This window comes from Cupressus sempervirens, chromosome 1, assembly GCF_028749045.1.
Source record: "Cupressus sempervirens isolate cs-2001-9-10 chromosome 1, ASM2874904v1, whole genome shotgun sequence".
NCBI lineage: Eukaryota > Viridiplantae > Streptophyta > Pinopsida > Cupressales > Cupressaceae > Cupressus > Cupressus sempervirens.
In genome coordinates this window covers 514,610,592-514,636,286 of record NC_143118.1, presented here as the reverse complement: position 1 = coordinate 514,636,286, position 25,695 = coordinate 514,610,592, and the positions used below count along the sequence as shown (strand labels likewise).

General features: G+C 36.5%; 1 protein-coding gene across 8 annotated transcripts in view; it reads left to right on the top strand.

The window, feature by feature from the left end:
* LOC149578492 (uncharacterized) overlaps window positions 1-25,312 on the top strand; it is a 53,701-nt gene extending 28,389 nt beyond the window's left edge. Inside the window, exons 3-5 of one of the 8 annotated variants that reach the window (XM_089829450.1) lie at window positions 17,259-17,297; window positions 22,959-23,098; window positions 23,240-23,494. In XM_089829450.1, coding sequence (XP_089685576.1) covers window positions 17,259-17,297; window positions 22,959-23,098; window positions 23,240-23,251 — 191 coding nt within the window. In that variant the 3' untranslated portion in view covers window positions 23,252-23,494. Of the gene's footprint in view, window positions 1-17,258; window positions 17,298-22,941; window positions 23,495-25,017 lie in introns of those variants that run through there. The other 7 variants (XR_016364477.1, XM_089829437.1, XM_089829447.1 and 4 more) reach the window with 7 other exon arrangements.
* The last annotated feature ends 383 nt before the right edge of the window (window positions 25,313-25,695 follow it).

Here is a 25,695-nt window from a genome sequence, read left to right as displayed (position 1 = left end):
ATGAGAAGTTGCTAAGAAGATGGAATACACAGACTTGTTTGTGGAAGAGTAAATGTTGAGAAGTTCAATTGTACTGAAGTTAGAAACGCAAGGTTCCATGGAGGATTCTAGCAAAATATTATTACAAGTAATGCCCCAGAGGATCACAATCATGATGAAGATACACTAAGGCATGAATTATTCCTTGCACGATCTTGTAGCGTAATGTCCATTATAAATCGCTTTCCTTTTCATTGAGTAAAATATGTCACATGCTTTCATCTTCCATGTAAATATTGAAAGTGGGAAGTGCAGAATAAAGGCTTGCTTCTGTATAAGAGGGATCAAATAAGTTATCAAACCCAACAAAGAGATGTGAGCAAAAGGAGAAAAATAGATATGATAGTTCGTCTAGCTATGTCAAATGCCATTACAATGTTATCGAGAAATGTGGTGACATTGCCAACCCAACATCATTGAGTGCGATTTGCATCCACATTCCTCTCCAGATCAACATTGGCAAAGCATTGAGTCCACATTGCCATCATGGTTTGCCATTGCTCCTCCAAACATTGTGTGGTTTTACTTTATGGACTTTGCCTCCTATTTTCATAAATGGTGACTTATAAATCAATTGAAGACAACTAGTAACCAAGTACACAGGTACGAGATTTGCGTCATCCAGATCAAGCCAACACCACCTCACTGTGATGTATGGGCTAGGAAGTATAGGATGTAAATGGTTAGTGAAGTGATATGGGTGATTCAAGAGGAATATATTATGTTTGATGATACATGTCCAAAGAACATTATATGTAATCAACCAACATAAAGGATAGAGTACGGGACTGCAAATGTATTAAACAATATAGGTGTGTTCATCAAAACACAAGAATCAATACTAAATTTTGCATCGCATAGAAAAGATAATAACTAAACATTGTTATATCGACTGCTCTATGCATTATGTGGATGTCATTGTTATGTTTTGGGTATTTGCATTGAACTTTCTTGCATGATCATATTTCTTCATGATTGGGTGTTCAACCGTGGTCATACTTTCAAATGATTGGCGTGGAGTTAAGCCTGATATATAATCCAATGGTTACCTATGTAGAATTCCAATCACCCTAATTTTTTGCGCCACAAATAAATAAATGGTCAAAACTCCTTGTGAGAAAGCCATCGCTAATCATTGACTTGGAAATTGAGCAATGGCTTGAGGAGCACAATCTGCTGGTAGTGGCCGGACCAATACGTCAACATGGTAAAAGAGGTCGGGCCAATGCATTAACATTGTAGAGATCAAGCAAGTGCATCATATGACTAGTGACGACATTGATAGTCATTGTAGAACAACGCGACCTCATCATGTTGAATCAGCCCAAAACTCAAAGCAAAATACTCGACGTGTTACGTGGCATAGGATTGAGTAGTCTAGGAGAGTTAAGGCACCCCACTTATTGACTCAACCGAGTTGACGATAAAAGGTATGAAACCATTGCACTTACTCGCCTAAACTATTTTCCATTCCAATCACTACCCGTCCCACTAAGGCAAGTTTGTATGTTGTATTGTTCTAAGTTCCTTTTCATATTGTTATAAGATGTATTATTTAAATTCCCTCCATTGATATGTTAATAGATATATGGTAAGTGTTTAATGAATATGAAATGTATATATATGTGAAAATCTATAAGATTAATATCTTTGAATTTAATAATTTGACATTATTCGATGTAAAAGGATTAATTAATGCAAAGATAAGTATTCTATTTATTGAAATCTCTCTTATTTTTATTTCAAATTCGTACTATAAAGCTATTTGCCTTGATCTCATAGAGTTATTCAAGTGGCACCATCATACTCAATCAAGATATTGGTGTATTGTGTACGAGTTTGTGTTCGCTTATATTATTAAGCTAAAATGGATGAAAAGAGCAAGTTGGAACTTAGAAAGGAGTTGTCATATTTGCCTTGATCTTTTCCTTTATGTTTGAGGATGTTCTTACCGGAAAAGGAAGTTGGTACTTTACACATGCTACCAGATATTGTGTAGACTCAACCTAATGATAATAACTCCAAAGTCTCTCATCTTTGATGATTGAGATTATGAGATTCTTCTATATTAAGAGGGAGTATTACACTTCTTCGAAGGCAACACAAGAGCTTAGAAGATTGATACTCAGAGGAAGTCTAGAAATACATGTTTATGACTGCATGATTTTGATGGGCCTATGTAACAACCACTTTTCCTAGGTCTTAACGAACATATCACAGATATACAATTATTACTTCATATTCATAGGAAGACAGTTAAATTAGTTATGTTCATGCGAATGAGATTAACGGTTACAATCAGTTAAATGGAAATTTCATAACTAACAATTGGAAAACCCTTTAAGCGCATCAATTGATAAGTAGGAGTCAAACTCATGGGTGAATGAGTTTGACTCAAAATCACACAGTTAAATCCTGATAGCAATATCACAATTGGAAAACCATCAATGAATTTACTATGGAAATTAAAATTTACATACCATTGAATTCAAAATCGAAATCAATCTAGGGATACTTCTGCAAACACCTAGGTTAGTCCACAAATACCACTTATGATCAAAATCAAGTAACGATTACCATCAAATACCACTATATCAATTAGAGCATCGATTACCATTGGATCATTTAGGGCATCACATTGTAATCACCTAAAAATGGTCATCTAGAATATTAGCTCCCTTCTCAGCATTTTGGCTAAATTAATTAAATCATTTACCTAGACCAAATTGCTAATAATCAATCAATTTGATTATAACCTATAGTTTGACTATGCTATTTTAAATTCATTATTTGATTAAAAGAACATGTCCCCTTTTAATTAAATAAAAGACCCCATTCTTCTAACCCACTTAAAGTGCACACATAAGGTCCTTTTTCTATTTTGCAATTAAAAGAAAAGGCTTTGTGACTTTTGTCTTATATGAGAAGTCAACTTATATTCTATTGGTTGACTTGTGTGTGCACATGGATCACTCCTCTTTTCAAATTCCACCATTGATCATCCACCATCTTCATCTTGATCTTTACTGTCCGTACGACTTTAAAAGGGAGAGAGCTTTCCCCCTCAAAGGATCCATCTTTTGAGTATTGTTATGTTGCAAGTTTTCTAACAGGTTTCTTTAGAGCTTTGTGGAGAACTTCTCTTTCTTGTCTACATTCTCTCATCCATGGCATTCTAACTTAGTTTAGCTTAGCTTTCATTTTTACATGTAGCTTAAATCATATAGTCTAATAGTTGGATTGTAACTCTCATACATGCTTAGCATAGCTACACTTTGCATCTCATTTTAGCTTAATCTTCATTTGCATTGCATCCTTGAGGAACTCCTTGAGACATTTGCATTCTTGCATCTTGTCTTTGGAACCTCCCATTGCATGGTTTACTAGCAAGAAGAGTATTCCTAAGGCTCAACTGAGAGCCCTTGAACTTGAAATACACTCTCTTGCACTCTGTGGATAGGGAGCTCTAAGACGGCATCCAAGCATTCCAAACTCATGAAATCATTTGGATAGGGCTTAGAGTGGGACACTTTGTACATTTTTGGCACCCACCGTGGGGCTTGAATCAAGTTTCTAGTTCCACTTGCTTTCATTTTTTATCTCTGGTTTTTTACAGCAGCATATTGGATCTAATCAAGTGGTTTTGTAGAACTCTCACTTTGGTTTTAAGGCTAACTCATATGTAGATTGGTTTGAAGGCCAAAACCTAATTGTTTTAAACATTTGATCATATCTTTTAATCCACTTGGAGTTTGGTTTTGAAATTTTTATTGCAGGTTTAGTATGTGTCCAACATGTCTCAGTCCGATTTTCAAAGCGTTTTGACATGATTTGCGTGAGTTTATGATTTTTTCTTTGTTTTCATAAAAAGTCATTTCTGGTCGCAAATCAACGTCTTTTTCAAAAAAACTTATATTTTTAGAAAGGTTTTTGAATTTTAAGTGGGGTACTTTCTTTGTGTTTTGAATTTTGAGGTCATATTAAGGATCAAAAACCCAATTTAATAAATTTAGTCTGTTTTGACAAAATGGGTCTCTAGGGCACAAATGAAGAGATTTTTTTGAATTTCTTGCATTTTTGGGAAGCTCTCTGGTTTTTAGCAGGGGTCTCTTCTTTTCATTTCTGTTTTTGGATCCGAAATCATAGCAAAAAAGTCTAATCTTGTTAACTAGGTCAAAAACAAAGAGTAAAAGTGAGAGCATTTGTGATTAGTTTGCACTTTCTTTGCATACACTTGGTTGGAAGATAACTTGGATCTTTGAGACAACTAACCACTTTTTGTTGCAGGTTTTACTTGGTTTTTATGCCCTAACCTTGGTTGTTTTACAGGGAGTTTTTCATTTCATTGCTAAAAAGAACGCATGCCAAAGCTTCAAATCCACAAGGGCTACTAACATTTGTTTGCAGGGCTTCCCAAAGCATAAAAAAACAAAACTTGCATGTTCTTTTTATTTCACGTGCGGCATATACTAGTTCATTTTTTTTAGGCACATTAAAACTTGTAATTGGGGTCCACTGGTGATAGAAGAGTATGCTCTTCACCCTTGTAGTGAATCAGAAATCTTGACTCACCTTTGAATTCCCAAAGAAAGTGGGTAATTTACTCTTCTTGGTGTGTTTGGGTGACACGATTGGAATAGGAGAGTATGCTCTTCACCCTTGAGGTGAATCAGAAATCTTGACCTCCAAGAGTTGAGCCGCTCCATGTTTAGTTAGGATCCTTTAGCGGGCCTGCTCTTAGACAACCTGAGAGGAACGACCCAAGTGGAGACAAGCAGATTACCTTTCTCTTCCAACCCACTATAAACTTAAGGCTATCAAGGACACAAAACCTTGGTAGACGAAGTGTTTGTCTTTGCCTAGTGTGATCGCTTATGGGATTTCGACCATAGGGAGATCACTAGGTAAGAATGCTTAATGTACTCTTGTGGTTGCGAGATCGGTTACTCATTGCAAGGTGAGGTGTCTCGTAAATGGGAGCAAGAGCAACACTATAAACAAAAGCCCTATCTAAACACCCTAAGTTAGTAACTACCCTTTTAGGCCGCTCAACTTCTTGGTGCAAGGATCGGTCCTAGTGGACTACTCGGATCACTCCAAAATTTTACACTCACCATATGTGTTCCCTTGGTTGTGCTTATGGCACTTGCATGACAAAGCCAATATCTCTTGTGGGCAACCACTTGGTGTGAGGCGAAGGAGCATCAAGCGTGAGCCAAGTTGTTGAGTAATGAATTGTGACTTTAAGGTAGATTGCTTGGCTACTATTTTCAATGTGTTGACTTGTGTTAACGTTCTTACAACATAAACATTTCGGTAAAATTGCTAGGAAGGTTGTTCTGATATCACAAATGCGTGTTGACAAGGTTGTTTTACCCTTGTTCAATTGTTTTAAGACATGTTGAAACACCTACTGTTTGCAAACCTTGCTGATAATCGATACGAACTAGAAAAAAACACTGTCTGACTTGAAAAACCATCTAATTGACGAATTGAAACAAACACTTTAAGTCAAAAATTTATCTTTTTTACACAAAACTAGCACTCTGTCACTTGCTTCTTGAGAAAGTATCGCTTGAGGTTATTTTTTTGCCAAAACAATGTTTGTAGTCAGATTTTTCTAGTCTAAGGTATATCACGTCAGTCTCCCTTGATTTTAGTTGCGTATCAGTGTGTTAGGAATTTGTCCTAAGTCGAAAAGATGGGTTTAGTCCATCGAATGTAAGTCTTGAAATATCCTTGATGAATCACTTGTCAAAATCCGGTTATTATTCTATTCTAGCTATTCGCTATTGAGCTTCTTGCTCACTCACTCGGCTCGAGTCACCAGTGCTGTAAGCTCTTGAGCACTGTTTGACAAGCCATCTGTTACACTTTGACAAGTGACTAGTCCTGGTTGTAAAAGCTTCAAATCTGACATACTTCTTTTGTCCTATTAAACAAAGACGAATCTTTAAATGCCAGTCACAACTAGACATCAAGTTGGTAATGGTGACCATACACCTTTCGTTTTCAAGCAATTGGAAACACCACCCAAACGTCCTTGCAAGCAACCTTGTGATAAGAATCTCGAATTTGCTCAAACGCAAACGGCCAACGTTTGGCACAACCCACTCTATAGTTTTGAAAATCCATTTGGTCCATCCTCTGAGACACCCAATGATACAAGTGGTATAGTCACTATGGTGCACCCTAATGAAATTAAATGCCGCTTAGAAGAACAAGCACGTGAAACCCAAAAGACTTTGGACGCTATATACGCTATGGAAAGAGAAAACCAACAAGTCGACACTGACAATCAGGCACGCTATGAAGGACATAAAAGAACTTGTCCTCGAAATCCTTTTGAGAACAATGATGGCAATCACACGCCACCAAGGACTCCTAAAGCTGCCGCTGGCGCATGTCCTTCACCACCTAAACCATCCCATCATGATAGTGATGAAGTAACTAGTGAAGATGTGATCAAATTTCAACAAGATGGCTTTGCCCAAAAACTAATGCTTAGAGGTTTAGAGGAAAACGGAGACCAATACTTCCGATACATGGCAGCTAGGGGATGGAAACTCCTTCAAGGTTTTGATGTTGAGCGTATAATTGCAAACCGAGAGCCCACCGAGGCTGAAATCGTAAGGGAAGAAATACAGGAATTGAGGAAACAATTTGCACAACTGCAAACTTCAAAAGAGCTGCCTAAAACATCATTTGTTGAATCAATTTGTGCTCTTCCATTTGATAGGAGTCTATACATGCTGCCATTTCCTAAGGATATAGAGGTTCCTAAGTATGACAAATATGATGGAAATGGTGACCCTCACAACCATGTGAGACATTTCTATGCTATTAGCATGGACTTTATGCATGAAGACACCTTTCTTATGCGTTTGTTTTCTAGAAGTCTAAGAGGACAAGCTATGGAATGGTTCACAAAACTGAGTCCCCCTCTTAAAACATTTGACGAACTTGCACAACTCCTCATCCAGCAATATTCATACAACATTCAACATCCTGTGACTGTGCTGGACCTGTGCAACATCAAACAAAAACTGGGAGAACCTTTTGCAACATACCTTCAACGATGGAGATCTTTATATTCTCGGTATCCTTGGCAAGTTCCCGAGGCTGAAAAGATTGACATTTTTGTCAATACGCTTGTACCCGAGCTATACTTTGATCTAAGAAAACAATTATTCACATCCTTCAACGCCATGGTTGAGAGTGCATATCGCATTGAGGATGTTGCTATCAGAAAGTGTGATATTGTTATAAACAAAGGCAAACCTTGGAATAAGAACAAGTATGTTGTCAACGATGAAGTAGTGGACACTCCTAAGACCAAAGAACCTACGTTTAACCTTTCTAACGCCATCTATGTTGCAAAACAACAAGAAAGTTCGAAACCACAAACGTTTGACAAGAGCTCTAAGTTTACCAAGAAACGACGTGTTTACACACCTATGGTTGAGCCTTATGAAGTGGTTCTAAAAACTTTGATTGCAAACAAGCTGGTTGCTTTACCAGAGAACTCTCGTCCTTATGATCCACCTGTCAAACCTCCATAGTGGAGAGAGGATCACACTTGCAGTTATCACCGAAGCAAGGGTCATAACACTAAAAACTATTTTAAGCTTAAAGACGTAATTCAAGATCTCATTGAGGAAGGAAAAGTTGTCATAGATGGTCTCGTTAAAAATGCTGAGCACAAAGCTTTTAAACAACCCTTGCCAGAATATGAGAAAGGTGAAACCTCCAAAGCTGCCAAAAAGAATCATGATGCCAAAATCAGCTATGCTTACGCTGACACAGATAATATTATAGGCATGCTTGAGCCCGTTGAATATTTATGCATGGCAAGTCCCAAAAGTGACAAACAACCCAATTATGATGTTGAGGATGAACAACCAAAAGTGGTTTTAAAGACACGATCTATTCCTCAATGTCACGTTGACACTAGACCTAAGGTGGTGCTCTGAGTGGCAGAATCTTCCTCTTCACAGAGTGAATCACTTAGCGCCATCACTAGGGGGCAATCTAAGGTTGTCCTTAAAGTTGCTCATGATCCTAAGAATGCTTCATCTTCTAAACAACCAACTACCTCCAGGATCTCCAACTATGACCTTGTCAGTCAACTGCAAAGTACCCTGTCTCAAATTTCTATTTTTGAGTTGTTAGAATTGTCCCCCTCGCACAAGGATATCCTCGAAAAAGCTTTACATTTTGCCAACATTCCCACCGACATTGATGCAGAACAATTCCAAGCCATGGTGAACCATATCTCTTCACCTCATTATCTCACCTTTTCTGAAGAAGATGACCAAGCTCTTAGTCATCCCCACAACCTTGCTCTCCATGTCGAAGTTCAAATCTTCCGTACTCGTGTCTATCGAGTCTTGATAGACAATGGTGCAGGGCTGAATATCATTTCATTCAATGTAATCCAATAGTTGGGCATGTCTGAATTTGCCATCGATCCTAAGCGCAAGATCACTATAAAAACCTATGATGAGGTTGCAAGGCCTTCTAAAGGTCTAATTGTGCTTCCAATCAGAGTTGGTCTAGTTGAGAAGAATGTCATTTTCCAAGTCTTAGACATACCACTTGCATACAACTTCTTGTTGGGACGACCATAGATCCATGACATGCAAGCAGTGCCCTCTATGTACCATCAGTGCATCAAGTTCCCTTTTAATGGTACTGAAGTAGTTGTCCCTGGCGACAACTCCATGTCTATCAACACATTATCTGTTGCTGAAACACTGGTTCCACATAATCGCTCTTCTCACGAGTTGACACCGTCTTTCAAGGAGTGTGAACAGAAAATGAAGATGATGAGCCTTGGCATGGGCGAATACACTCTAGACTCTATTGCTGCCCTACCTGTTTCCCCTCGGTCTTATGGGAAATCGTCTACCAAATGGAAGCCCTCCGCTTCTGCCATGACTCTTTTTGGTACTTTTGTACAGTCCTCAGTTCCCCTAGAAGCAGAGAAAGAAGAACAGGTTATTAGAGATTGGATCTATAGGGGAGAGGAAGATGAGGAGGAAGTCACAGTCACCACTCCCATCTCTCCTAAACGTTATAGAAAAGGCTATAAATTTCTGGCAAGCATGGGCTATCAAGGCTACGGGTCTCTAACTGGTAACAAAAAGGCTCTAGTTGAACCTATAAGTCATACTCAAGGTCGTGATGCTCAAGATATTGCTGGCATAGGTTTTGGGCTAGAAAACGATATACCAACATTTGATCAAAGAATAACTCTGTCTAGTGAATTGAAGAATGATGACCCTCCTTTTGTTGCTACTACTTCACAGGACGAAGATTTTGTGCCTATCACTTCTCTTCTTTGGGGAGAAGACACTCTAAATACTACTAATAATGCCGAAGCTTTCACTTCTCGACAACTAGAACAAGATGAATCTGACTATGAAGATATGAATAGAGGCCGGATTAGACAAAATATTGCTCATCTAATTGCCAGAGATCAAAGTACAGACTCTCACGAGTATGAATGGGAAAGTCTGTTAGATGAATCTTGTGAACTAGGGGTGGATGTTATTCACGCCTATGCAACCCAACCAAATGTGGTCGACGAGTCTAGTGTAGGGTTAGATGAGTTTGGCTCACAGTATGCTTTAATGGATCACGTTGGTCCCTCTAGGTCTACTCCTGATTTGGACTCCTTTGCGATGTTCACCATAAACTCAACTTCACATATCACCAGAGATGACTCTTTCCGCGTTAACAATCTTGAAGCTTCCACCTCACTCTCATTGATTCATCCTGATCTCATAGATTGGTCACTTCAAAATCAAAGACCTGAAATACAGTCTTTTCAGAATGATTATGAAATTGCTTGTTACCTAAATGCCATTGAACCCGTCAGTTCTTCCACCAACGAACCCACGGTTAACATGACGGAATAAGATATCAAGTACCTCAGTCAAAAAATTAAAAGAAAAAAAAAAACGGTTAGATAGCGAAAACCACATTGTGGCGGTGTCTGAACCTAAAAATAATAAAAACAAAGGCGTATCTAATGGTGAAAACCTCCTTGAGGCACCTACGGATGAGGTATTTGGTATTCTGCCAAGTTATTTTCAAGATAGATCTTCAATTCTGATTGAACCTACACAACCTATCAACTTGGGGACAGAGGAATCTCCTAAGATTATACATGTGGCTCAATCACTATCAACAAAGGAGAAAGGACATTTTACCAAATTCTTTCAAGACAAGAAGATTAATTTCGCATGGACATACTTAGATATGCCAGGGCTTGACACAGATCTTGTCATGCATCACTTGTCTATCTCTCTTGATATCAAACCTGTCAAACATAAATTGAGAAAGATGCATCCACATGTCGCTCTATTGGTCAAGGCAGAGCTAGAAAAACTCTTGAGTGCAAACTTTATTAGAGCTATTGATTATGCAGAATGGATCTCCAACATTGAACTTGTATCTAAACATGATAAATCTATCCGAGTTTGTACTGATTTCAGAGACCTCAACAAAGCATGCCCCAAGGATGACTTTCCACTACCAAACATCGATATGATAGTGGACATGACTGCGGGTTATGAGATGTACTCTCTCATGGATGGGTTTTTCGGGTGCTACCTATCAAAGTGCAATGACCACCATCTTCCATGATATGATGCACAAGAACATGGAAGACTATGTTGATGACACATTGGCAAATTCTCGAAAACGAGACACACATCTTAAAGACCTTAGTCTGATATTGGACCGTATGGAACAATTTCAACTTAAGCTCAATCCAAAAAAGTGTGCCTTTGGTGTCACTTTCGGAAAATTGCTAAGATACATCATATCATCCAAGGGTATCGAGGTTGATCCTGAAAAAGTCCAAGCTATCATGGAAATGCCTCCTCCAAGAAATATCAGTCAACTCAGGAGTCTACAAGGACGTTTGCAATCCATATGAAGATTCATTTCTCAATTGGCTGATAAAGCTGAAGCTTTCAATAAGAATTTGCATAAGGGTTCTACTCATATCTAGAATGATGACTATCAACAAAGTCTCAATCAAATCAAAAGGTACTTGGCTAAACCTCCGGTTTTGATGCCACCTATTCTGGGGAAACCTTTGATCTTGTATATCTCAGCTACAACCTCTTCTCTAGGAGCACTATTGGCCCAAAGTGATGAAACTAGAAAAGAACGGGCTATATATTATATCAGTCGAACTTTGGTTGCTTATGAGATGAATTACACAAGTATAGAGAAAGCATGTCTTGCAGTGGTCTTTGCTTCTCAAAAACTCCGACATTACATGTTGGCACATACAGTTCACCTAATTGCTAAAATTGATCCTTTGAAGTATTTGTTAAGCAAAGCTGCACTTACTAGTCGTCTAGCTAAATGGATGATGATTCTTTCAGAATTTGACATTTAGTATGTCGAACATAAGGCCATCAAGGGACAGGCCATAGCTGACCAATTGGCTGATTTTCCACTAGAGGATACAACACCCATGCAAATTGAATTTCCAGATGCCTCAATTATGTACATCACTGAGAGAACTTGGAAAATGTTCTTTGACGGATCTCATACACAGAATGGAGCTGGAGCAGGTGTCTTGTTTGTTTCTGCTCATGGATATAAAATTCCCAAATCTTATAAACTCTTATTCCCTTGTACAAACAACATTGCAGAATATGAGGCACTCACAAATGGAATCAAAATGGCTCTTGAATGGAGGATAACTGAATTGCATATATATGGAGATTCTCAACTGGTTATAAACCAAGTGAACAATGAATACCAAACAAAAGACGACAAGTTGATCCCTTACAAGAAGTTGATAGACGCTCTAAGGAACTACTTCACTTTTGTGACATTCAAGCAAATTCCTAGAGCTGAAAATAAGGCTGCCGATGCTATGGCCACACTAGCATCTATCCTCCAACTTCAAGAACATGAATTGCGATTTGAGTTCTTGGTGGAAGAACTACGTCATCCTGCTTATGATTCCTCAGACAACCAAGTGATCTACACTGTTGTAGGTCACGACTCCTCCCGCTATGCGGCTATCTTCTCATACCTGCATGATCAGGTTATTCTTGAAACCCTCATGCGCAACCAAAAATGCCAACTCCTCCGCAATGCTTCACATTACACTTTGGTCTCTGGTGACTTGTATAGGAAGAGTCTAGATGGAACCTTGCTTAGGTGCTTAGAACTAAAAGAGTCCAAAAAGGCACTCGCTGAAGTCCATGACGACATTTGTGGGGCACATTCTAATGGCCTTGCACTTGCTCGAAAACTACTTAGGACGGATTATTACTGGCCTACCATGCAAGCTGATGCTGTTCATTATGCCAAGTCTTGTCAGAAATGTCAGCTTCATGGCAACTTAATTCATGCTCTTGAATGTGAGTTGATTCCACCGGTGAAATATTGGCCATTTCAACATTGGGCCTTTGACTTGGTAGGCAAAATTCACCCAAGTTCATCTAGTGTTCACAAGTTCATTATTACAGCAACTGAGTATTTCACCAAATGGGTTGAGGCTGTGCCACTATTTGCTACTACAGGCAAACATGTTGCCCTGTTTATATTGAACCACATTATTTGCCGTTATGGTATTTCTTCCTCCATTGTTACTCATAATGGAGGACAGAGTAAGAACAAGGATTGCAAACAATTATGCAAAAAATTCCGCATCAAACAACATTGGTCCTCTATTTATTATCCTCAAGGGAACGGCCAAGCTGAGGCCTCCAACAAAACATTGCTGAAAATCTTACACTGTATGGTTCACAAGTCTACGAGAGATAGGCACATCCAGATAAATTTGGCACTTTGGGCCTATAGAACTACCATTCGTACTCCTACAGGGGCTACGCCTTTTTGTTTAGTTTATGGCTCTGAGGCCATCCTCCCATTAGAAGTTGAGATCCCCTTCTTGCGAGTCTCCTTACATGGGTTGATAACCGATGAAGACCATAGAGCTATGCGGGTACAAGAACTAGAAACTCTTGATGAATGTCGTAAGGCTGCTTTTGATCACATGAGGGCTTATCAGAAGCGTATGTCTACTCAGTATAATAAGAAAGTTCACCCACGTGAATTTCTAGTCGGTGAACTTGTGCTTAGAGAGAATCCCAAAAATCAACAACATCGAGAGCAAAAGGGAAAATTTGAACCTAACTGGTTAGGCCCATACATTATCATAGCGGTATTTGGGTCTGGTGCTTATCAACTGTCTACTCCTGAGGGTGAAGAACTTACAAAGCTTATCAATGTCCTACATTTGAAGAAATTCTATGCTTAAGAGGCTCACTGCTCGGCTATCTTTTACATATCTATGATCCTAAAAAAATACTAAAAATCAGAAAATGTCCTGAAAAAAAAATCATCTTAGTGAAAACCTAGCAATAGGCACTTTGGCGTATCACAAAAAAAAAAAAACTCTGCCAAGTGGTGAAAACCTGGAAACAGGCGCTACTTGAGACCCTGGCAGCTATGTCTATTAGTCTCAATCATCCATTTCACTACACATTTCCTAGCTTGGAATTGTTTCTTGTCCTCGCCTCGGGGGCATAGCTACTTAGCCTATTGAGGTATTCTTGTGCATTAGGGTTTCTTTGACAACTCACAAAACAGTGTTTCTCAACACTTCCCCCACCTTGACATCAAGTGTTTTTAACACTTTTCAGATTGTTTACCTATGGTCTCCGATGTCACGATATTTCTCACTATCAAAATCAAGTCTTGAAGAAATGGCCAAGTGACTTACACACACACACTTTAACACTTAAACGACTGAGCTATGCTAATCTTTATCTACTTTGTGTACTGTCTATGACGATTTCTTTACTATGTGTTCTCTCCCTAATAGTCTTTTGAGGATGTCATTGACTAGAAGAGTGGGGGCATGGGACATGCTTTCTTGATTTCTGCTTGTGGGTATACTTCATTTGTCTATAGTGTTTTAAGCATTCATGCTTGTCCAATTTGACACTTTGACTTATAAATGTATCATCCTTGATTGTTTCGCAAACTGCACTCGGGGGTTATCTTGGCACTCATGCCTTGATACAGGTGTAAACTTGCTAAATCAAACTTAAGGAATCTAATCGCGTAGTTATCTTGACTTACATGTCTCTGATGCTTAGATTGGATTTCCACACACCTATCTGATATTGATCATATTCATATTCTTATAGTTATGCTAGTGATAATTATATGATCTCATGAAGTTCCCGATAAACGCTCAATGATGAAATTAAGAGTCTAAATGTTATGCACTTCTTGTTGGTAAACCACTTTGCATATTAGCTTGCATTTTAGGTTCATTTTCTAGCGTAGTCTTGCATTCTTGCATATGGGGAGAGCTCTCTCTTCATCTTTTCACAGACATATCGGCTAACTCCTTTCATATATTTCTTTACTTTCTTCTTGTTCATGTCTTTTCACCTTCTTAATCTTTCGCTTCATCTCTTTTCTATCTTATCATCACATTATATAAAATTTTGACCTCTTAAATAATTTCGATGTCCTGGATTCATTTTCGAGATCGAAATCAAAATCCGAGTTCATCTTGATGGTCAAAATTGTCTTTTAAAATTAGCTGACCTTTTGAGCAGTTAGCTGACCTTTTGAGGTCTAATCTCCCAATCATCACTGGGGCATCTTCATTTCTTCATGTCTTCATCATTTCCATACTTCATATCTACTTCAATTCACCGTTTCATGTCTAAAATCACCTTTCTACTTGTTTTGACCTAATTTTTATGCTATATCCTTCAAGGTCAACTCTAGTCAAATTGGGGCATTTTATCAGTTTCTTATAGTCATTCTTGGGTTCTAATCATCTATCTGTCATCTTGGACATTGCTATATTGTGATTTTTTCAATTCTAGCTAGTTTCAGCATCCCCTTACCTCATTTCGATTTCGATCCCGAGGGGGTAGAAATACTCTATCATTGATTGCTACAGCTATCTATTTCTTAGGAGCATTTGTTTGATCTTCTCACTTGTTCTCGATCTATCTACTTTGCTAAGTGTTAGCATTCTTCTTGAATTTTAACATCATCTTTTCCTAGTGTTCAGTACTACCGCTATCAGGCTTTACATTCAAGACTCACTATCACTTTCTGCATTTTGTTCTTTGGAATCAAATATCTATATCTATTTTTGCCTACTTGGATTCTATTTTCTTTGACATAATGTGTTCCTAGATCGATACAAAAATACTCTATCACTGATTGCTATAGCTATCTATTTCTTAGGAGCATTTGTTTGATCTTCCCACTTGTTCTTGATCCATCTACTTTGCTAAGTGTTAGCATTCTTCTTGAATTCTGACATCATCTTTTCCTAGTGTTCAGTACTACCGCTATTAGGCTTTACATTCAGGACTCACTATCACTTTCTCCATTTTGTTCTTTGGAATCAGATATCTATATCTATTTTTGCCTACTTGGGTTTTGTTTTCTTTGACATAATGTGTTCCCAGATCGATCACACATTAGTCAAAGAGGGGCAAATGTAATTATCTAAAAATGGTCATCTAGAGTATTAGCTCTCTTCTCAGCATTTTGGCTAAATTAATTAAATCATTTATCTAGACCAAATTGCTAATAATCAATCAATTTGAATATAACTTATAGTTTGACTATGCTATCCTAAGTTCATTATTTGATTAAAAGAACATGTCCCTTTTTAATTAAATAAAAGACCCCATTCTTCTAACCCACTTAAAGTGCACACATAAGGTCCTTTTTCTATTTTGCAATTAAAAGAAAAGGCTTTGTGACTTTTTTCTTATATGACAAGTCAACTTATATTCTATTGGTTGACTTGTGTGTGCACATGGATCACTCCTCTTTTCAAATTCCACCATTGATCATCCACCATCTTCATCTTGATCTTTACTGTCCGTACGACTTTAAAAGGGAGAGAGCTTTCCCTCTCAAAGGATCCATCTTTTGAGTATTGTTATGTTGCAGGTTTTCTAACAGGTTTCTTTAGAGCTTTGTGGAGAACTTCTCTTTCTTGTCTACATTCTCTCATCCATGGCATTCTAGCTTAGCTTAGCTTTCATTTTTACATGTAGTTTAAATCATATGGTCTAATAGTTGGATTGTAACACTCTCATACATGCTTAGCATAGCTACACTTTGCATCTCATTCTAGCTTAATCTTCATTTGCATTGCATCCTTGAGGAACTCCTTGGAACATTTGCATTTTTGCATCTTGTCTTTGGAACCTCCCATTGCATGGTTTACTAGCAAGAAGAGTATTTTGAAGGCTCAGCTGAGAGCCTTTGAACTTGAAATACACTCTCTTGCACTTTGTGGATAGGGAGCTCTAAGCCGACATCCAAGCATTCCAAACTCATGGAATCATTTGATAAAAAGGCTTAGAGTGGGACACTTTCAAGTGTACACACATACCACTGTATCAATTAGGGCATAAATTACCATTGGATCATTTAGGGCATTACATACCATAGTATCAACTAGGGCATCAATTATCATTGGATCATTTAGGGCATCACATACCACTATATCAATTAGGGCATCACATACCACTGTATCAATTAGGGCATCATTTACCATTGGATCATTTAGGGCATTATATACCACTGTATCAATTAGGGGAATGACATTCAGTTAGGAAAATACGCTCAAATTCACTATTCAATAAACGAAGACAGAGATAACAATCCATCAGATAAACCTATCTCTTTGCATATAGTTATATTTCATGTTCAATTGGAAGATCAGCTAATCTAATTGGTTACCAATTTTATTGATGAGAAAAATTGCTTTCAATAAAGGAAAATAACTGAAACGATGATATAACTCATACTATCTTATCTTTTACTTGAGTAAGCATCATAAAAGTAAAATACTTGTTATCAATAAATGTTTGAATGCTTAACTTATTTTTGTCCGATGCACGTCCTGCCATCTTGTGGAGAGGAGAAACATTGTCAGGGGCTTAACCTCCCAACCACGGACTTTAAAACTTATTTCCACACTTTCTCTAATTAGAAAGACCCTCCCTACCCGGAAAAGACATGAAACACCTTGTCAGCCACTAAGCATCATGGTACTTGATCACACCACTCGACTTGACAATAGAGAATGAATTGGATATGCATGAGCTTTTAAATGATTCCTTTTAAAAATAATATATATATTGTTATGTCACTTCTAATTCTGTTTCATGTTATTGCAGATCTCACCTCTTCACCCTTTTCCTTGGCCATACAATCGGGTGAGTCCCAAGTGTTTATAATCTTAGAGTATTCAACTCTTTTACTAAACCCCAACAGGGGTTGGATCATTGCAATTTTCAGTATATCAAATAACAAAGAATGATCTTAACAAGCTTGCAAGGTTATACATTTTGTTATACTACAACAAAACAATGTTGTATAAACTTGTCATTTACAATTGACCTTGACTCAACAACATAGAGAGATTGGACTATCAAATATCCATTCGATTGAAATTCAGAAGTATGGTACAAAATTTTCATGACACATTCTTTCCTGCTGCAAATACAAAAATAGTTTAAGAAAAACATACAGCAATCTGAATATGAAAGTTTGACCACATAACCTGGTTTGAGGATGAAAAATGTGAGCCTTAGCTTGGTTTCAAATAGCTGGTCCCTTGGACGTGAGCCTTGGCTGGACGCTAACGACCAGTTCCTTCTTTGGAGTAATTCTGTACGCAAAACTCAAAGTGATTATCAATCACGACTTTCAGCAAAGGCAAAATGAGAGGGAAATGATGTGACAAGAACTGCAGAGGTATATCATAGATTGTGTGGAAGGAGAAATCAATTTTGGTTCTTCGGGTTTCTCATGGCTTCCAAATATATAGAGGCATTCGATATATCATGGCTTCCAAGAAGCTGTAACTCATAAAGAATTAAATTTTTTTTCTTGTTGAACATCGATATTATATGCCAAGTGTACATTTTGGTTTCTAAAAAGAATTGAATAAATATGGAAAAGAACTTGAAGGTTATAAATCAAAAGAATATTATAAACATATTTATTAACTTGTATGTAAATATATCTTATTAAGATGGCACATAGTAAATGTTTATCCAAGGTTGTACCTTTTAAATATGTATCTCTAAATACATGTTTCATCTTGAAAGATTTTCATCTTGGAAGATTTATATTATCTTCTTGTACATGCATTTAAATGTACGTATTAAATAGATAAAATCTTGTATAAAAATAATATTATGATGTCACCTCTAATTTATATCTATGTGTATGTACATAAATATGTATTATAATGATGTGGTGGAAAGTCAACCAAAAGCCATTTGAGGTACACATTAATTAAGCTAAATGATTTAATATTTTAAATGTTTATTTAATAGCTCATGCGTGTCTAATGTGTGTCTCCTGTTATGTAGTCACCAGGTCCTCAACCACGGTGATTCATACCCATTTGCCCAGTGAAGGTGATGCTTCCGTGCCCAATTCTTTTCTAACAATGCTTCCACCCCTTTGACGTCCTCCTTACAAGGAAATTCTCCGGTTATTAATCATAAATAATCATAACGATTACTCGCCTTTTCAATTCCATGAATTCATGATAAATAATCAACTAGTGTGTTATTTTCATATGAAATTATAATAACTAACCATCTTACCATTTCGCAGGATTATAACAAATTTAACTGTCAATTGACTTCATGTGAACCTCAACGGCTATATGCACATTTTAAACTGGGATGTAAAAGCCTACTCCTATGTATATCATGAGGAAGTAATGACTTACCACCAAAAAGTCAGAATTTGATATCAGATTTAGAGGGAGTTCGAAAGGCATCCTTGGGTGAAGAGAGTTTCTAATGGAGTAACTAGAGGACCTGACTTCTCATGATCATTGTTCAGAGGGAGAATTTTGAGGTGCAGTCTTTTGTTAATGATATCTTCTCTATGAGAAGAAGTTCTAAGTGAAATTCCTTGTAATGCATTCTTCTCTGTGAGAGAGAATTGAGGTGAAAACCTTTGTACAACCCTCTGACTTGGTTCATAGTGGTTACTATTTCACTTATGATATATAATGAAAGGTGACGATCTTTCATTGACATAGATAAACAAAAGGTAACTATTATAAGATGACGATCTTATAAATGGTAGATCTATTATCATGATAGACTTCATAAATTGTTGTCCCAAAGTCTTGGAAATTATGATAATGAATATATAAAAGGTAACCATTGTAAGGTGGCAATCTTATAAATGGTAGACCTGTTATCATGGTTCTTTGGGCCGGATTTTGTCGAACACCATGATAACCAACTTGTTATGGTTCTTTGGGCCGGATCTTGTCGGACACCATAGTTACTATTATAGACCACACTTAAGGTGGTGTTTTTAAAATTATGGAAATTGCTTCAATTGTGTGTTATGAAAGGTGAGAAATTTAGCCTCATAGTGAATTGAATATCATATTGAGATAATATCTCTTCTTATTCTTGAGAATAATGTGTTTTATAAATCCTCCCTAGCTAAGAGGGAGTGTTAAGGTTGTAGCTTTTGTCGGATTGATTTTATCATGAGATACCTTGTTGATGATAAATCATCTTTAATATAAATATCTTATATATATAATATATATTATATATGGAATATACTATATATAATATATATTATACATTATATATTATTATATAATAATATAATAATATATTACATATATGGTTAACATATTAATATTACATACATGTTTAAAGATGAGTTTTACATATGGTTATTTATATAATTAATATATTAACTATAGAGACATGTCTCCTCCTCTCATATTTATGAGTCTTCAAATCTGCATTTGGAACACATCAATCACATTGGCAATGTTAGTACATTTGCAGAAAGCGATCCATGTTACTCAACAAAAATATCTCTTTCAGCGGAAGGTGACCACAATGGTCATAACAGACATATTTTCATTTTATAATAGCAAAGATAAAGATCTCTATCGCAGCTACCAACTTCAACGTTGGAGCAGCACTAAGTTTAGGAAGTCCTACAACCAACTTATCCATTGAAGAAAGAGATTTGAATTTGAGGTGACCAAACCTTTTATGCTATACAAATTATCATTAGATGCATCATGACTTAAAACTTGATCTTGATCTGCTGAAAGTTTGTAAAGACTTTCATGATGAATTCCAATCACTCGGGCTGAACTAAAATCAGAAGTTTTCTTCCAAGCAACCACCTTTCCATCAGTGAAAGCCACATTGAAAGCTTTATCCTCTAATGCTGAAATAGAAAAAAATAAATTTCTTTTGATTCCTGGGATAAACAAAACATTGCTGAGGTGTAAAGGAATGCCAGAGTTTAATTTGAATGAAGTGTTACCAGCCCCTTCTACGAAGTAAGATGCATCATCAACAATGATAACTTGCAAGTGAGAATCCTATTCAATCAGATTTGAAAGGTGTTGTTTATATCCTGAAATGTGATGAGAAGCGCCACCATCTATCAGCCAAGTATTGCAATCAGCTGGCATATTACTAGACAATGCTGAAATGAATAGAAATCCTTCTGAATGGTCACTAGAATTCATGGAAGGAGATGAATCCTTTACATTTGTGATAGCTACCTGATGATATAGTTTCATGGTGCAATTTCTAACAAAATGACCATACTTTTCACATCTAAAGCATTTCACTTTAGAATTCTCTCTTTTCCTTTTAAAATCAGAAGAGGAGGAAGGATTCTTATTGTCGACCTTATTTAAATTCCTTTTCCTCTCTCTTTTGCTTGAAGTATGAGCATCAAGAACTTGATCCTCTACATAATGAGATTTATGAGAATTCCCTCTAGCCTCCGGCCTACATTATTCTTGAATACAGTTTGATCTTAGTCTATCAAAATTTGACAACTCATTTCTACCTCTGGTGCCTTGGATGAAAGATGCCCAAGAGTGAGGGAGACCATTCATGGCAAGCATGATAAGTTCTTTGTCATTAATGAAATCTCTAATAGTAGTCAACTGAACTTTTAATTCAGTAATTTTTAAAAAGAAATAAACAATGGATTTTCCTCTGTTCATCTTGATGTGGACAAGTTGCCTTCGAAGAGCCAAGTCTCTGCTTGTGTCATTGAACTCATGCATGGTGTGTAGATAATCATACATCTCCTTAGCAATATTTAACTTGGAGATTACTGGAACTACATGATCTTTCATAGAATCAATGATGATACTCTTTGCCAGGATTTTCTTCTTCTTCCAGGTTGCTTTCTCTTTATTGTCAGTTGGCTTTTACTTCAGATTCCACATAATTGAGAATATCATTTTCTTCAAGAACCAATAAAATTCTAGACTTCCAGGATATAAAATTTGAGGCTCCTTCCAACCTGTCTTCAACCTTAAGACCAAGCACCATAATGAAGTTTATGAACTGACAGTAAAGAGCAAGAGAATCAAAATAGAAGTTCTGGTTCAGTCAAATATTAAGCTTCAGCTAAACTCTGATAGCCAAATTATCCTGGGAAAAATCCTCTTCACAGAGGGAAGCAACCCAGCCCACAAAAAACCTGTACTTTTATTAAGTTAAAGAGAATTACAATGCTCCAGAATAGAGTTCTCCAAATCCTATTAACAGAGGACTGAGATTCACAATAAATCAGATAGTGATTCTTCTATATGCTTACAGAACAAGCATTAGAGAATGCAAGTTAATCAGCAGTTACAGAACAAACACAAGACTCAGAAGGTATCGTGTGATCATATAACTGTGATCAGACAAACCTATGAACCAAAAATATGTTGATCTGAGCAGCAGCTATGTTCTGAATGCTACATGACTCTATATCATGCTGAGTTCTCTTGAATGATAACCTTTCTATATCAAACTGATAGACCAGTCTTCAAAACAAGAACTGGAAGCAGAATATGCAATAACAGTGAGATAACTCCAAAAACGGTAGAGCATCGAGTGCAGAATGATTCTCTTTAGGGAAACACAATAATCTCTGCAACGTGCGATGCTGCTTCATTAGAAAACTGATGCCAATAGACTTTTCATTTCCCATCCAGGATAGAAACAATAGAATGTCCCTTTGTTTGCCATTGACCATGCGCAACGTCTCTGACCTGGCAGAGACAAGTCCTTAGCGCTGCAGTTACACAGCGGTGACTATAACTGTCACATCAGCGTTTGCACTTGGGAGAGAAAACTGGAAGAGACGCCAGCATAGCAGCGCTGATGAAAACTTTATTTGATCGAGCCATGCTAACACCTGTCAAACTAATATTGAATTAATGCTGTTATATAATAATGTTAAGAGTTAATATTCCAATATAAACAGAGTTCTAATCCAATGAATAATGTTAAGAGTTAATATTCCAATATTCAGAAATAATAATTTCATGAACCAAGATTTCACATGACACTATTAAAGTTAACAGCCTATTTTAGTAAATACTAAAGTTTCAAAATTGTTTGTTCATTCTGCGATGATACTTATAAACAGAGCCATATAAACACAGTTCTAATCCAATGAATAATGTTAAGAGTTAATATTCCAATATTCAGAAATAATAATTTCATGAACCAAGATTTCATACGACGCTGTTAAATTTAACGGCCTATTTTAGTAAATACTAAAGTTTCAATATTGTTTGTTCATTCTGCGGTGATACTTATTATTGGGTGTTTTATACAAATGGGGGATTGATTGCATAATTGTTTCCTTTTCTGATTGTTAGTTTTGAAGACAATTACTTTGGAGGGCAAAAAATTCTTGTCTACACATTTTCAATATGACTTGTTCTAATTAGTACACTTCCAAGTAGAGTGAGAAATCTTTCTAGAAATCAAGTAGGGTTTGCACTTTGCAGTATTTGAAGATTGATTATTAAATAGAATTTTATAGTCAAGTGACAATTGCAGGTTCCAGTATTGTAGGGCGAAAGACATCATTATATGGCAGGGATGCATATTCTGAACCATCAAAAAGGTGCAGCCAATCCAGACTTCTGGCAACACTCGGTGACTCTGTATTAGCTGTGTTCATTTATGTGATTTGCAATGTAATCATCTTCTTTATTATTTCCATGTTTTATCTTGGGGTTATGGTGGTACTTGAACAAGTGAAGGAAATGGAAGGAGAATGAATTTAAGTTATTCTGTCAAACATTGTTGTTGCTAAAGCATGTGATTTGGTGTTTCAGATTGAGACATGATTTTGTCCAAGAATGGAGGGAATATTTTGTGTTAATAATATTTCTGTGGACATACAATTAAGGACTTTAATGAGAAATGTTAGAGAATTTCTAGATTGAAGGTGGAAGAATTTGTCAAACTGGTTGTAGAGCAATATGTATGACATCTATCATTTTGATGCCACATAGTTGCCACGGGAAATATTTATACCTTGAATGATTGATATGAAGAAACAAATAAGGCTAGAAAAAATTAAAAAAACCTATTTGGTGGTTGTTTTGTTACTTCTCAAGAATTATTGTTGTGTTGATTTGAAAGTATAATTTTGGAATAATTTTGTTGTTCTCTTTTGGGTTTTTTAAACATTGTTTTGTTTCTGCAGTTCAATCTACCAAAAAGAGTGCCTGCAGTGTATAGGGCTTCATTTACAATACATATTTTCATTTTGCAAGACTGCATGTTGGATCAGCATCAATTGCTGCATTATCTGAATGTTGAAGCTGCCTTTACCATTGAAGTTACAGCACCCGCAATGCTTGCCAAACACACCAACACTGCCATGCCTGCCTTGTACCCACTCATCTTTGGAATTCGCACAGAATAATCTTAGTATTATATTTTTACACCTAAAACAAAATCAAAATCCTGCTCAAATATTCTATTAGTATTCCTATTCAAGATATAATACACCACAGGTCCATCCAAAGCCTACACACAATGCCTTGCTTGTATGCTGGATTGGCAATTATATTTTTTTTGATGTTCTGCTAGAGGTGCTTTCGTGACTATTGTATCAATGCTTTGTGGCATCTAAGTAGTTGTGATATCTGTACTAGAGATAGCGTGGGATGGCTTCTACTCAGAAGAGAAGGGTTTTGATTAGTGGGAAGAATCTCATTGCATTTCTCATGGTGCTCCTATGTTTTATGGTGTTTGCAAAGATTAATGGTGCTTTTGGCAATGAGGTTGTTCATGGAGTAAAGCGCCTTCTAGAGCATTTTTTCTTTTTAATGTAGGTTCAATTTTACTGTTTGTATCAATACTTTGTGGCACTTGGTTAGTGTGATTGCTGTGTTAGAGATAAGCATGGGGTGGCTTCTATTCAGAAGAGCAGGATTTGATTAGGGGAAGAGGTTCATTGCTTTTTTCATGGTGTTCCAATATTTTGTGATGTTCGCAAATATTAATGGCACTTTTGACAAGGTTGTTCTTGGAGTGGGAAGCCTCAAGAGGATTTACTAAATAATTTTTGTGGTGCCTATGGTAGCTGTTCATTTAATGTTATTTGTGCAGAGAATTTTTTTATCATGCATCATCATAGCATTGATAAATCTACAATTTCTCTTCATCCTTAAGATTATTTGACGAATATCTGCCTCTCAAGAGTAGTATTCAGCTAGAGGAATTGGATCCTTGAAATAGATGGGAAAGAATCTTCAATTCAACATTGAATTCCGTATGAGCTCTAAATTTTGGTGTAATATCGTGATTCATTTCTAATGCTCTTTTGGGGGTGAATCTGCTTTCCAAGTCCATTCCTTGTGTTACATCCCAAATTTTGACCTAGCTTGAAATATAGCTGTTGAGGTTCGCACAAAGTCAATTGGCAGTTTAATTTGTTATAATCCTGTGAAATGGTAAGATGGTTAGTCATTATGATTTCAAATGAAGATGACATGTTAGTTGATCGTTAATCACGAATTCATGGAATTGAGATTAAGGTTAATTGTTATTATTATTTATGATTAAATAATTTATAATTTAATTACGGAGAACTTCCTTGCAGGAAACATGTCGAAGGGGGGAAACATTGTCAGAAAGGAATTAGGCACAGGAGCATCACCATCACCATCACTGAGCATATGGGTAGAGGACCTAACGACTTGGAATGGAATACATTTGTAGGACTCGCATGAGTTATTTAATAAATAATTTAATCAAAATAATTGGGTTAAAATATATGAACATATCTCAAAAGATTTTAATATATCTTTCACCATATTATTTTAATTAATATTTATAAATGTTCATATATGTATAAATGATTTGGCACCATTATAATTTAATAATTAATAAATTAATGTTGCTTGTTCGTATAAGATTTTAATAATGTTCAAATTACAAAAACATTTCAATTATTATAACTCTCGAATTATAACTTTTCAACTACATTTTTTCCGATTTAATATTCTTTGTTTTTTAACGATAACACATGGCATGGAGATCGATTTAATTTTTGACAATTTGAATTGTATAATTATTTTTTAACTTTATTTTTCTTTTAAAAATTCGATTTGTTTTGCATTCGAAGGTTTCTTGTGATGGATGGAAGCCATAGAGTCGGACTCTTTATTATTTTTTAGACTCCTGTAATCGTTAGGCATTCGATTTCTTTCCCTTCAGTCCTTGAAAACCCATAGTTGCTGGTAATCCCAAAAACAGAGCTGAGAAATTTGAACATTTC